Source organism: Pseudopodoces humilis, chromosome 4, assembly GCF_049639895.1.
Source record: "Pseudopodoces humilis isolate 2021_Gansu_Grassland_sample_001 chromosome 4, ASM4963989v1, whole genome shotgun sequence".
Classification (NCBI taxonomy): domain Eukaryota; kingdom Metazoa; phylum Chordata; class Aves; order Passeriformes; family Paridae; genus Pseudopodoces; species Pseudopodoces humilis.
In genome coordinates, this window is record NC_142203.1 from 7,140,009 (window position 1) to 7,155,385 (window position 15,377).

A 15,377-nucleotide genomic window follows, 5' to 3' on the forward strand; every position below is an offset into this window, starting at 1 on the left:
CATGTTGACAAATTCCTGAAGAGTAGTGTGCATGCCAAAGAATGCCATCTGGAACTGGAAATGGTCTTTACTAGCCACAAACTTAAAGTAACAGTAATAGACTTCCCAGAAACCCATATATCCTTACACTGCACAAGTGTGAGAAGCACAAACCATTCTCCTTTTCTCATTACAACCTGTGTTGGTTATTTTAAAACTGTAAAACCTTCAGACAGGAAGCTGAGTCACATTTCAGCAGAGAAAAAACAAACAAAGACTGTTCTTTATCTTTTATTCCAGATCTGCACAGGCAAAGCTTCTCTGGTCTCACAGAGTACAATCAGTATCTTGACAAATTGTGATCTCATAAAGCAAATCTGTATAGCAGTTTGTAGGTGGTGGATTATAAGTCAGCAAAGAGGAAGATTAGAGCTATGAGCTACAAGCATTTATTTCTGCCATGGGGGTTAGTTAAAAGGTGCTTGGGGAAAGTACAGGAAATACAGAACTAGGGTAACAGATCAGTGATAAGGACAGTTTGTGGGGTTTCTTCCGAGATTCTAAAAAAAAAAAAAATAAAAATTGCCCGATCTCAACTCAAGCAAAGGTTCCCTCCAAAACAGTTTTCTAACAGTTTTTTAATTTCTAAGAATTGTATCTCTATTAGAGTTCAGCATTTTGTATCCAAAGACGACATGGGAAGACAACTGAATCAACTAACTGGATGCTGTACCAACTGCATAAAGGAAAAACTAAAGCTACAGGAGCAAGTACTCTGTACATCAGCCAATGAAGCAGCTGATGCTGCTTCCAACACTTCCAACTGGGGGTTAGTCAGCTCAAAATATATCTAAATGCAGTATTTATAAACACAGCATGAACTGACTATGGCATTTGTTAGTGACTGCACTTACTACACCAGTCCATTACTTTATTTAGAATGCACCACTCACTAACAGGAGGCATGACAGTCTTTCCAGATCTCATTAAATATCACTGTTGGATTTGGTTGGTTTTCAGCCACATTGACATTCAGTAACACCTGCAAAAGTGCCTTATGAAGCTACTGCATCCACATTACCAAGGTAGTGGAGGGAAGATTTTAGGCATTTAAGTCAAGAAAATCTGGCTCCTGGAAGGGATTAGATGCATTGAAGCAGCTGTACCCTGAATGCTGTTTGGGAAGCAATGGACAAATGTCAACATGTAAAGAACACAAAACAAGAACGGCATCACTATATTGCATGACCTTGAAATCCATAAATCCTCCTACAGTTCACAAGACACCAAGAACTAAATACTCAACAGCAGTAGGATCCCAGGCAGGGACCTGCAGCCCAGCTTTAACAGAGGTCCATGCCAGTTGCCAATCTGCAGAAAACAGTATTCTCTAGGGGGATGAGGTGGGGAAACCCTCGAATTTTTCCCTAATTTCAAAGGGAGTTCTTACAGGCCAGAGAAAAATCCCATCTCCCCAGCCAACTACCATATCATTGTACCAGAGGGGCACTGTCTTTATGTTTGTCATCACACTGTTCTGACTGGTACAAGGTAACATTTCTTCAATTCTGCCCTCTACACAGTGTCATCTACTAATCAAGATTCCTCTTAAAATTCATTAATTGGCTCAAGCTGACTCACTGACTGGCTCTAATGAAACAATCTGGTAAATGCTGTGTCGAGCACCAAGAAACAGCATTACATGTTATGTGATCAGGCAGAATGTGAAGCCTTTTTTGCTCCCAATAAACAGTGCTACTAAACATGGACTGGTGACTGTAATCTGTTTGGAAAATCATACTGTGAGAGGATGCATTTGTTTTATCACAATAAAACAAAGTTTCATGGAGTTGACTCTGAAGAGCTTCAGTCAGACAGGGTATGACAGGTTCTTAGCCAGATCCACATTTACATTAAATGTGTTAAACAATAAAACTGAAGCTTTCATAACTGCTAAGAGCTCGCAGTATATGCATAGATTAGAATTTGATCAGGTATTTCTGTCTGACAGCTGTTTGGCAGGGTAGTCAGAATATAATGTTTGCTTTTGGTTTTGACAGATACTTGTTTATGCACAAATCAGCCTGCATGTTAATAGATAAAATGATAGACCAACTTTGTGACAGCTTGAGCACTACTTGAGCACCATAACTTAGGTAGGCTTAATGAGTAATCTTTACAGGTTGCCAAAACAACAAATATCTGCCAATTTAAATAACAGAACAACAAAAATGCAAACCCTCAAAATTGGCAGTGTTCAAATTCTACTCTGAGTAAAGCCTATGGTCCACTGAACTCATGCATAGATCACAGCTACTAATCATAGACAAAAATAGGACTATTTTGAAAATATAGACATCATGGATGACAGAGTCAGGATGTAAGTCTCAGTAATGGTACCAAATAAAATATTTCAATCCTATTCAAGCTGAGGTTCATAAATTTTATCTAGCATCATGAGCCAAAATAAATAAGGCAGGACTTCTACAGAAATGCAAAAAGACTTTGAGTTATTAGTTCAGTCAATAGATTATATTTTTTTATTTCAGTCATTACATATTAAAAAGGGTCTGAACAACCAATCAGTGTTCCCTGAAAGTTCATAAATTGTACTTATTTGGCACGCTCAAGCTACCTGTTGAATCAAAGACCAGTCTCCTCGGTTACAGAAGAAACTCCTTTTGTACCCACACCCCCCTTCCTCTAAAAAATCAATGATTTCTAGTTTATGGGTATAGTTATACATGATGCAATGCATCGACTTCTTTAAAAGTATGTTGAAGAAAATAACTGATTAAATACTTCAGTCATGTTGGCTGAAAATCCTATTTTCCTCACTATTTTTGTTAGCTATTATAAATCTACAAATCTCTTTATCACACAGTTCCTGACACACTTAATGCCAAGATCAAATGTACATAAAACTTTCCACAAACACAGTGTTAATTTACATGTTACAGAAAAAAATCTCTATGGAGTGAACAGATCATATAGACAAAAGCAGCAGCACCTGAAGCCACCTGAAACCTTCCAATACACAGCCACAGCTTTGTACAAAACAGCCTGAGAAGAAAACAGCTCCCTTTTTGTCAAAAAGCTACTTCATTGGCCAGTATAAAAATTATTCTATAAATCATTCCTTCATTAATAGTATGTATGTCACATATTACTGTGGGCTGGAACTTCAACCATCACTAAGTGAGCACAGCCACACTGTAACAGGATTCTAATAGGTAGGAGACGTTCACAATTCCCACTTGCAGGTTTGTCCTCCCCCCACCCCGTACAGAGAAAACGAATCTCCCCTTTATGCTATAATAGCCAACAAATTAACATAAGAAAACTGAACTTATATCAGCTTTATTGAACTATGATTTTCCTTGGGAATGTGGGTTTCTCTTACAGACAAACAAAATACAAATGTACCTAAAAGGTTTTTGGTTTTTTTAAAACCCAGAAGTAACTTCTTTAACTTTTATGGTTTTATAAGCCAGAAGTTACTTTTGGGTTTTTTTGTTTCATTGTTTCTAGCTCAGAAGTTACTTTTAAACTTTTTTATTTTTAGAACTCTCCAAATACATCTCCCCTTACTTAAAATCTGAATTCTCTTTCAATATAATTGCCTATGGCCAACTCAGTCACATCAGTTCCTTCTGTACTACAACATTCACTGCATTACACTGAATTCAGTATAAATAACCAGCATGTTCAACTACTCTAGCCAGCAGCTAGCACAGAAGACAAAAATTACAGGTTAACATGGTACAGAAACTGTCACAACTGTCCAGCATCTCATTTTAGCCCCCCCAACTCCAAACCAGCATATTTGTGTTTCCATTTTTCTCTGTCTCCTACCAACAGTTGTTTTCATTTTTATAGCAGCTGCTGAGTAAATGCTACAGGTTTCCAGACTAAGATAATTTCAGTTAGATATTGTGACAGTCTTTATTGTTTCAGAGTTCTGGCAAAACTAGGTAAATTTAATCTAAAGGAGAATGACAGAATTTTGTATTACACATAAAGCCGAACATTAAGTGATTTTGTTTCATCTTAGTATTCAGAGCCAAGATCCAGAAATAAAGTAAGTCATTCTGCAGCACATCAGAAACAAGAATTTGCAGATATAGCTCAGGCTATACCACTTCTATACTGTATTTTTCTTATCATACCATTTGCACTTTGATTTAGCACTCAGTTTACCACAGAGGCAACATGTGTTGATAAAGTTAGAGCCATAGTCTCACAAAAATACTGTCTCATGAAAATATACTGACAACTGCGCTGTCTCCAGCCCTTCCTTCTCAATGAGTCCTACATGAGTATGCTGTAGGTTTCTCCAATCCTACGTCTGGTCCTGTGTCCTGGACAGACTTTGAATCCACATGATAGTCTTGTCCTCAGCACTGTTCATGACCTCTTTTCATTTTACTCCTGATAGAACTCCTAGGCACACTCTGAACCTGATTAAATACTTTACTACCTCTGGAGCTGCCAGTGTCCAGTTCTGCCACTCTATCCTGTATTTGGTTTCTTTTTCTTTTTTCACCTACTCTTATTAATCTAGCTTCTAGATACAACCAACTCTTACTTTATTTAAGAAACTTGACAAAAAAAATCAGATTTTAAAATGTATCTTGCTTGCAGAAAGATTTTGAAGTAACTTCCAGAAAGCAAACCTGCTTTTGGTCCACAAAATACTACAGTGCCCTAAAAGTAAAGATCTTCAATTGTTTACCAAGAATGACAAATTTCCACACATCTTGGCAGTGATACTCCAAGCTTTCTTTCTTCTCTAGGATGAGGACATCAGTTTCAGAAACTCCTGAATATCTGCTATCATCGTCATGCAAATGTCACTGCCTTTCTCACATTACCTTAACACAACAGCCAAATAAAAATTAAGTTTCTGATGACCTGTTTCTGTACCTCCCTAAAAAGAAACTGAGGTAAGCAATCCTGCAAGTTTTTGACAAGGTTACAATGACTACCACTATCTCAAACAGAACTTTAATTTTCCCTACCATTTGTTGCGGTGCATTTTTATTTTATGGTTTGTTGAATGGTATGATGTCATTGGTCTGTTCCAGTTCCCTTCCCAGCATTTTAGATTTTTTTCCAAGTTGGATTAATACCAGGTTATGTTCCTTCCCTTTGCCCTTCAATCATTGTAATCCCCACCCTATATTCCACTGCCTTCCCCATCCATCATTATAAACTCTGTCCCTTGTTCTGGATCCTCCCCTGCCAGTTCTGCCCTACTGGAATTCCCCTAATGTACGACACCCCATTGGTTCACGGGACCTGTCCTCTCCACCCCCTTTATGCCCTGAACTGTATTCCCCTCCACTCACTCCTCCTTCCCGGATTCCCCATTGGTTCAGAGAGTGTACACCTCCTCAGTTCTAGTGCTGTATAAAACCCCAAACACGCTGGTATTCGGGGCTCTTTGATCTCTGTCCCCTTTGGCAAGTAAACCTTCCATGGAACTTCACACCGAAGGCTTCCCTCTCCTCTTTTGTCCGCTCCCTGGCAATGACAACCATTCTTGCTGCAGAGCAAGCTTTCTCCACTGCAGTGGGAAGCTGTTCCCCACTGCAATGCCCCTGAGCTAGCTGTGGAGTCCAGCATGGTGTCAACCATTGAAGACTATTTGGAACAAAGAACCTCAATGACTGTTGGAAAGGGGGCTTCATCTGTTTGAATATTAATATCCAGAGTCACAGCTTCATTTCACAGGCAGGATACCTTAAGCAATCTAAAAATGGCCATTAGTGCTGATGTTGAGGCATCTGGATCCCAAACTGACCAGAAATCTTTTGCATCTATCTGACTGCTAGATGATTAAAAAAAAAAAACAAAACAAAAAAACAGAGAGCAAAAAAACAGGGCTGTAACCTAAAACTGGATTGCCATTCTGGTTTCTCAAGTCTGTAGCAGGCAATAACTTCCCCACATGGCAGAAAAAATCCAGAAGTTAGGCATAAAATCATACACTTCAATCTGGCAAAAAATTTCCAGTGACACTACATTAAAACCATAAATCCTAATTCAAGTAATTATTTTATAGCAGATTTTAGGAGTTTTAGAAGCATAATAATTGCCTTTAAGGACAATGGTATTTTTAATCAGCCAGTTAAAAAGGAAGAGAGAAAAGCTGAGAAGTAATTTAAAGCCAAATTCTATCACATTACTTCCTGTGCATTGCCTAGAGGCTATGAGAAGTTAGCAATTACACTAATTCAGTCCCATCACTATGAAAAAGAGGCAAGAAGGCAATGATTATGATTTTGGCAAAGAACTACTACTTTTCTCCCAGCACACAGAGAAGCATACGCTGGATATCAGTGTGTGATTTCTGTCAAAAGGAAACTTCTGTGTGAAGCTTTCCTAATCCACAGAGAAGATTTGGACTAAAAGAACAAATCTCCAGTGGGCATGCAGTTCTGCAGCACTACTATAGTGAAGCCTGCTTCCAGAAGGAAGAAATGAAAGTGCTCGAAATATTATTGGTAAACTAATTCTGCACTTCAAATATTCTAAGAGTTCTCTTTCTGTGATCCATATATCTCAATTCCTCAAAAATTTTGGTTATACTTCTAATTTCACTTTTTCCCAAGACCAGATTATTTCTCAACACTTTTTTGATAGATAATATGCTAACCTTAAGAAAGGCTTAAGTTCTGAGCCTCAGTGTACGAACTTAGTCCAATCTTCTACTTCAGAAGTTTCTAGGCATGTTCAGTGGCGAGAGTCTAAATAGCTTCGCTGACTTCTCATCTTCTAAATTCTGGACCAGTCAGTGGGACAAAGTATTACTGGTTTTATCTGTCTACTATACTACCTTAGTATCTCCTTTTGTATTTTTCTTCCTCTAATATAAGTGCATCAGGCAGTTGGGATTTAAAAAAAGAAGAAACAGAAGCTAGAACATATTCAGTATGAGAGAAAGATTAACAGAATTCATCTTCCCACACTTCCCAAAGGCATCTGACATTTGGGGCACTTTCAATCCATGTCAAATTCTGGCTGTAAGCCACAACACAGGCCCAAGCCAACAAGCTTGGAAAGTGGCCATAAACAAAATTGAACTTCAGCTGTTCAGGCAACCACCAAATAAAACTGTTTATTTCCAGGTCTTTTATGAATAAATAGGCAAAATTTCTACAGCATGACTGCACTGGCAGTGTTTCCTCAGCAGAGTATAAAACAAAAGAAAGGATAAGGATACCAATGCTGCACAGACTAACTCTGGCCCTGGGTCTACTGACAAGAAAGTTAAAATCTTGCAATAATGCAACGGAAGTGTACAAGATTCATAAATATATAAACCAAATTACTGTGAAGGGCTCCACTACCATGCTCTAATACAATCTTAGTTTTATATAAATGTCATGAGCCTCAAATCAGTAGAGAACTATATGGACAGATAAGGGAGATGTTTGGTGATGCACTACAGAGCATAAGAATGTGTCTATTCTTCTGAATCGGTAAGAAAAATGACAAATTTATCTCTGCTGTTACACTTTCTGCTATTGCTGTAATGGCCTGTCAAAGAAGGCAATCGCTTCCTTGCATCTTTTTCAAAATAAAGAACCTGCATAGTCTGAGAGTGCAGGGGAAAAGGAACCCCCAAGAGAGTTCTCTCAGCAGATTATGTTTCAGGGCCTTGTGATCCAACATCTAAAATGTATGCAATGAAGCATCTTTACTCAAATAGTAAATTCCTGCAAAGCCTCTTTCATATCTATGTAACTGACGGTAAAAAAATCAAAACATACAAACTGATTAAATTTGTCAATTACTATTTTAGTGAGAGTTCTGAACACATTCACTGCAAATCCAAACCTGCAGAAGAAGACTCTGGCTACTGCTTTGTTGATCATACTAACTAGAGCACCAAATCTCCAATTCTAAAAAGCAAGAATGGAAAGATGAAACATTGACATTAGGTAGAGTAATTCACAAACAAATAAAGTAGCACTTTAGCTCTGTTCCATGTATTTAGTATTTTTTTCCTTCCATAATTAATTTTTTAATTACCACAACCTTCAGTAAAAGCTGGTTTATCCTACTTTTAAAGGCTAACTATCACTAAGGCTAACATCTCTGAAGCCTTTTAAAAAGGAATAACAAACAACAAAAGTGATTAGATATGAGGTGAACTGGTATTTTTTTTTTTTTTTTCAAGTAATAATGCTACAACAGATAAAACCATTTTCTGCTGTGTGCGAGTTTTAAGCCTCGAACTCTACTGGCACAAGGCATTACAACATCCCAATGGCTGTACCATGGTTCTTCAGCTTGCTTCTGCCCTCTCAGGAGTTCATGCTAACAGCTTTGGCTTATTCAATCATAACTAGTCTTCTGGCACTGAGCTCCACCTGCTGACAAGTCTCTCAAGTGTTGCAGAGCTTGCACACAAAGTCTCAGTTTTGTCAACGAGCTCCAGGAAAATGCTGCAGTATGCAAAATAAATCTACGTGAAACACTTCTACTAGTGAGAACAGCATGTAATTCCAAACATATATTCTAAAAAGTAATAGGTTTATGCCTTCATAATTTTTCTTTTACCATGTAAGGAAAAAGGAAAAGACAAATTAATGTGGCACAGAGATTTAACTACATGATTACTAAACAAAATTAATAACTATTTTATATTAACTAAATCTACTGCCTGTTTTAAGCACTCCCAGAAGGCTTCCTACTCTGTAACAATTTCCAAGTCAATATCTGATGCTGTAAGTTTAAAGCATTACCATGAAATGCAAATCATCATAATTGTACATAATTACCTGAATAAATGTTTAGCTGGCACTAGAATATTCAAAAATAAATGAGGTTTTAATTTCAAATCTAATAATCAGATATATAAAAGTTTTGTTTCTGTTGCTTTCTTAATTTTAATTATCATGGACTACTGCCATACTTTGTTGAGCGTAATAACAGCAAAAATACACCTTATGTACCTTAAGACAAATAAATGACAGGCCATACATCCACTGACTGAACACCTAAATGTGGAATAATTAGCTCAAGTAGCTTCTAGTTACTGGTTAAATTTTCTAGTGACATAATACATAACACTTTGGATAACTACTACATTTTTGTGAAAATATATCTGTTTACAAGGAATAACTGTCTTCTTTTTAGTATCTCCATACTTTAAGCACAGAAGAATATGTGAACTATGAATCTCCCATTAACACAGTGAATAGCATAGATGTGTAACTCTAAAGGGCTCAAAAATAAGATTTTTAACTTGTCGTACCATCAGCATCGTAACTATCTCTGTCTTGTGTAGATAAATCAATAGAAAAGTAGAACTGCTAGTAACAATAAAATATTTCATTTTTCCTTATACAATGACAAAACTGTTAAATGTAATGTTCAGAAATAACAAAAAATACATTTTGGTTTCACTGTGATATGATATCCTTATTAAAAAAAAAAAAGAATTGCTTGGCAATTTCTTTTTTTTTTCTAAAATGAATACATGCCTACCAAGGCACAGCCAACATACTTAAAACAATACATTGACTAAAGCAGACTATACTGAAGACACTAACAGAATATTCCTATTTAATAGAGGCAAAAAAGAGCAAGGAAACTAAGTTAAAACACTCAAATAACATTACACTATCTATAAAAACGTATCTAACAGCAAAGCAGAATTTCATTCCTTGTTAGTATTCTATTATGCAGTTACCTAACGTAACAGAAGGGAAACAAAATAATTTGCAAACTATTCCACCATGAAATTGGCTCTATTTATATAATATAAATACTTAAGAGATACAAAACAAAATTGCTTTGCATATCTGCTTTTAAATTTTAAATGACAAAACAAAAAAATTGCTTGTGACTTGAGGACACAAAAATTTGCTTCATATGAAAAAAAAAATTCATTTGCTGACAACACAAGCCAACTATGATTTTCCAATTCTTAGAAAATTTGTAAAACAAGTGTTTACAATTAATTTCTGGAGAGGAATTAATAACCAGATTCAAGTGTATCAGAGTAACATTTAGATGAACTGCTCTCAGAAAAAGTGGAGAAACCTTGATGAATTTATAGCTGAAGAAACAGTCATCCTCTTGAACGATAACAGGATGAGCCATCAGCAGCAAGAACATTTTGCTTCTGATCTCTTACAGCCCTATACTTTTAAGAAGTTTTACTAAAAAAAATGAATCCTATTTTAAAAATCACATGTTTATTTACAGAAACAACCCATCAGTGTATGATTTTTTCATCTTGAGATATAGTCAAGACTTCTGAGTCAGGGTGATGCCAAATGTGAGCACAGACTGGGAGAAAGAGCACATCAAGAGCAGCCCTGCAAGGAAGGACTCAGGTGTGCTGGTAGACAAAAAGCTGAACATAAGCTGACACTGTGCACTTGCAGCCCAAAGGGTTAACCACATCCTGGGCTACACCCAAAGCACCATGAGGAGCATGATGATGGAGATGACTTGCTCCCTCTACTCTGCCCCTGTGAGATCCCACCTTGAAAACTGCACCCAACAACAACAATCCAGCAACTTGGGTCTTCAACAGAAGAAAGAGATGGAACAAGCCAAGAGGAAAGCCACTAAATTGACCACAAGGTTGGAGCACCTATCCTATGACAAGAGGCTGAGAGGAGTTGTTCAGCCTGGAGAAGAAAAGGAAGATCTCCAGGAAAATCTCACTGAAGCCCTCAAGTACTCAAAAGAAGTCATAAGAAAGATGGAGGCTGACTCTTCACATTGGCAGATAGTGATATGATAAGGGGAAACAGTCTTAGTCTAAAAGAGGAGATTCCAGTACCTGAGCTGAGTCTTGATCTGCCAGGAACACAGCTCTGGCACGAGCTGTGAGGGATGAGACAGCCCCAGTATTGACAGTGACCACCCAACACCACCTTAATCCTCTCTGCTCCACTGCAGGGTGACAACAGTGGTCCTTTCTTTGTGTGCAGAGACAACAGGCCTGATTACTTCTGGCTCAATGGAGTGACCAGCTGGGGAAGAGGCTGTGTGAGAGAAAAATGCCCCAGAGTCTGCATTGCCGCTCAGCACTTCTACAGTGTGCTGCTTATCCAACATCACAGGCATCAAGTTATTTAATGATCACCTCAAACCCCTTCTCAGAAAGCAAGGCCAATACCAACACCATCAGGCATGTTTTAGCTCCTCTCTTTTTCCAAGTCCAAAAAACTGGTAGAATTCTTTACTGAGGTGCAGGAGCTCCTGCAGGTCCTAAGGAGAAAAAATAGCATGAGCAGCAGGATGAACAGGATCCAGGGCAGGCTGCAGTGGATTACGACCGTTTCCTTCTGGGGCAACATGTGCTGATCCCAAGGCAGCCTCAGGACCAATGGCCTGCAGTTAAATGCTGTATCCTGTACATGTAAACACTGAACTTGACTCAGCTTTGGAAATAAAGTTGCCTGCTTTCACAGTTAACCCTGTTTTCAGTCCTATTCAATCTCCTGTACAAGACAAGGACTTCTGCATGTGGTACCCACAAAGTGTGCATGTCCAAGAGTGGCTTAGCCCTTCTGGCCAGCTCTGCCTTGAAGAAGCAAGGGAAGTGCTGCAAAAAATAAATTCTGCAAAATTTATTCTTCAGATGAAACTTAACACGTCACACTTCATGACAAGTCTTCTCTGCAAGGTAGCTTGAATGATCAGCATTATTTTCATAAAAAGTGAAGGCACTCTAAACTCTTAGCTAACGTAGGCCAGATGGAACTCCATGAACTAAAGCAAGTTACTTAAAGTACAGAGTCCGTATTAAAAATTAATGAATTATCTCTGACATACAAATGTGTCTCTGATTTATTTTCTCAAGTTGCTTTAACAGTAAATTTTACTTACTGGTTTAAAAAAATAAAACAATAAAACCCCACATTCTCCTATATTTCAGCTTACACAACATCACTTAAGAGTGTTAAATGTCTCTGCCTCCTTTTGTACCAATTTCCTGTCCCCATTTTACCTTCTGCCTGAGAAGCTGACCAGAGTGCCTCTCACCATTAGGCCCCTTTCTAATTGCTCCCATGACTTTTCTGTGCAACCTTGTATTGGGTTAAAGTGGCAAGATTTTGTAAAGGGTGCATCCTGCTGTAGTGGAAGGTGTTGAAAGGGGTTGGAACTAGGCAATCTTCAAAGCCCCTTCTAACTCAAACTATTCTGTGACTCTATGTTCTCCCTTCCCCTACCCTCCTGCAGAAGCCACCGTGCCCTGAGCACAGAACCAGCCACCCTGTGCCATCTGCCCTGGAGCACTGCAGGCCCATTAGTGGCTGCACTGGAGGCGATGGCTCCTCACTCATTGCAGGTGACACTGGAGGTGACACGGTGCTGGCAGTGATAGAGCTGCTGTGTCTGTGTCCTGTTGGCCCTGTGTAGGCCTGTGCTCAGCACATGGGATTATTTTCTCTCACTCACTCACTCACTCACTCACTCACTCACTCACTCAGAGGTTTAGACACCAGAAAGCAGACTTCAGTAATCTTGAGCTGAAGGGGAAGAGTACCATTCTTATGTCTAGATTCATCATCTCAACTAACACTAGTAGACACTAATCACTAGCACTACTACAGGTTATGGTATTAAACAATTAACAAGATAGCCTACTCCAAAAAGATTCCAAGCCTCCTAATCTTTTGCAATCATTATAATGATCCTTCTTTTCTCTTTCTTCATACTTTTGTACTTTTTAAACTCGTTCTAGGTCATGACAAGCATATAAGTTTTGTAAAATAATGTTTTGTATCAAAGTAAATGACAACCACCTCATAGCGCCTTGTAAATATTAAACAGCAGTGGAAGCAAGGGAATGCTCATAATTAAGCATAATTGTAGAATGGGAATCGAACAGCTCCACAAATAGCCAGAGGAAGAAAAAAGCTTTCCTCTCAGAAACAACCATTTAATTATCACTTCACAGAGCTACTGCCCCATGGGCCAGAAAAAATGTCAGGCTAAACCTCAAAGAAAAGAAGTCATAAATATCTCCTACATGTCAAAACTAATCCACAAAGGCAAACACTACTGTTTGTCCCTTTAGTAAACAGGTACGGTTTGTTTGCTTTTTTATGTGGCCTACAAACTCTGCACATAACTGCATACAACTGAGAAAAGGAAGTCACACAAAATATTAGCAAAGTAAAGTACTTATTTAAAATACATGAGGTCTCATCAGAACAAAAAAAAAATTCCTTTCAATTATTAAGAGCATATAGACATTTAAAAATAAGTTTCAAAAAAAATGTTCATTTCTGTTGAATAAAAGAGTAATTACAGTATATAAAATTAATTTCTCAATCACTTAACACATGCAACAATTCCAAGAGCTTTTGCTGTTAATTTTCAATCTACAACTGTAAATTTATTTCTTCAACACAGCCAGGGAAATAATCAATAGCTACTCAGTCATATTTACTAAATCTAAGTAAGGGTTATGACTTTTCTTTATAAAACAGTGTAATGAAAATTTAAGCATCAAGTGTAGAGAAGAGTAATCCAAGTCTCCAGACATAGACTGCTATGAGTTACTGCCACTTAAAAAGAAAAATATCATGCAACTGAACAACTGGTCCAAAGAAGTCTCCAAAAATGCAAAGTGAAGTCCACTCACTTTAAATCACATCACTGAGTATCTTGATATTCCAATCCTGGATTTGAAGCACAATGGCAAGGCTACACAGTTCAGTAAAACAGATGTAAAACTTACCATGGAAGTCACTGATCTAGCATCTTCTTCATAATTCACTACAGGTGGTGGCTCTTTCCCATCATTCTCTTGAACCTTTTGTTCCAGTAGTTCTTTCTGGGCTGCAAATTTTGCCTCAGAGCATCTTAGTTGCTGGACTGTTTGCTTAAGTTCTTCAAGTGCTTGCTTTTGGCTCAGCAAGAGTACAATACTGCAAAGGAAAACAACAATTTAAAAATATAAATTATTCAAAATAGTTTATTTGCTTCATAAAAGTTGGGGGGGGAAAATGCATGACAATTCTTCAACATAATCATTTATTCAAAGGTGAAGCACTTCTCAAAAAATTTTCAAAGCAGCAAGATAATGCAAACAAACACTCATTCTCTTCTCTCTATCACAGCAATCATGTTTAATGAATATAGGTGAAACTCCTGTTTTCATCCACTTTTGACTGAATTTATAAACACTGGGGTTCCCCCTCCCTTAGAGAATAAGTAAATTTTAGATAATGATTTTAAGTGATGAGAAATTCACTCCAATCAGTGTAGTTGTTGCAGTAATAATTTGCAATATTGAACTCACCTCACATCCAGTATGAATTTATATGCCCTCACATAAGAAACACCTGTTATTTCCACCGCACTGTAAGTACTTCTGGACTGTGTTATAACTGTCTTATGAAGCTAAATAAATTTGTCTTTATGAGGAGCTGAAAGGAACTTTTCATCTTCTGCTTATTTTTATAGTTCCTGTCTGAATACCGCTCACACTCGTGAATCAAGGCACTCATGATTGAATAATATTGAAGGACATGTACTTAGAGATCTGCAGGTACCCAGATGACTCTATTATCACAAAGAACTGCCAAAACCAAAGACTGACAGAAACTGCCTAAGAGACAGTATAATATAGTATAATACAGTATAATACAGACACCCTTAAAAGCATTCAACCAGAGCCCAGTGACATGTGGTCTACAATGGAAATGCAGAGTTCTCACAGTCTACAAGAACAGATAAAAAAAAATAAAAAAATAAAAAAATAAAAAATAGGTAAATGGACGAGAACTGTGAAGAATGAGGACAAAATGAAGAAAAATCATAGGACTGTGTTGCTTTGTATCTTCAGGATAATTCCTTGAAGACAAGCCCTACCCTTGAAATAAAAAAGAAAGGCAAAATTTGTTCATACAGGGATTGATCCTTCACAAACTGATGTTCAGCCAAGTGAATATTCAAATGGGTTTCAAAGTAACAGAAGAACCACATGTCATAAAATCCTCTTTGGCAGGAAAAGATACAAATCATATCCATATAGGTGAGTGTTTTATCAAGTCACTAATGAGCAAAACTCTGCACCATCACCACATTGATCATTCATTCAAAAAGGGTGTGAGGTATGCACACATGATTCTGAAATCTGAAACTGAGATTTGGCAGGAGCTTGCACATATATAAAAGCATCAGAGAAGCAAATTAACAATTACCCTGAAGTTAACCTGAAGATAATGTGCTTTCATCTGGTCTCCTTTATGAGAGAAAAAGGACATCACCATGTGAACATAACAGGCTTCAACCATCAGCAAGGCTTTGGTGAATACACACTGGCTGGAGTGACATCCCCAAACACAGAATGGTTTCAACCAATCAAGGAACAGCAATAACAAGACATATTCTGCTAGTGAAAAGTCACC

General features: G+C 37.7%; 1 protein-coding gene across 2 annotated transcripts in view; it reads right to left on the reverse strand.

The window, feature by feature from the left end:
- Positions 1 to 15,377, reverse strand: part of FER (FER tyrosine kinase) — a 157,254-nt gene that overhangs the window by 91,378 nt on the left and 50,499 nt on the right. For both annotated transcript variants that reach the window (XM_088054103.1, XM_088054104.1), the window contains exon 10: positions 13,703 to 13,892. In XM_088054103.1, the coding sequence (XP_087910229.1) occupies positions 13,703 to 13,892 (190 nt within the window). The remainder of the gene's footprint in view (positions 1 to 13,702; positions 13,893 to 15,377) is intronic.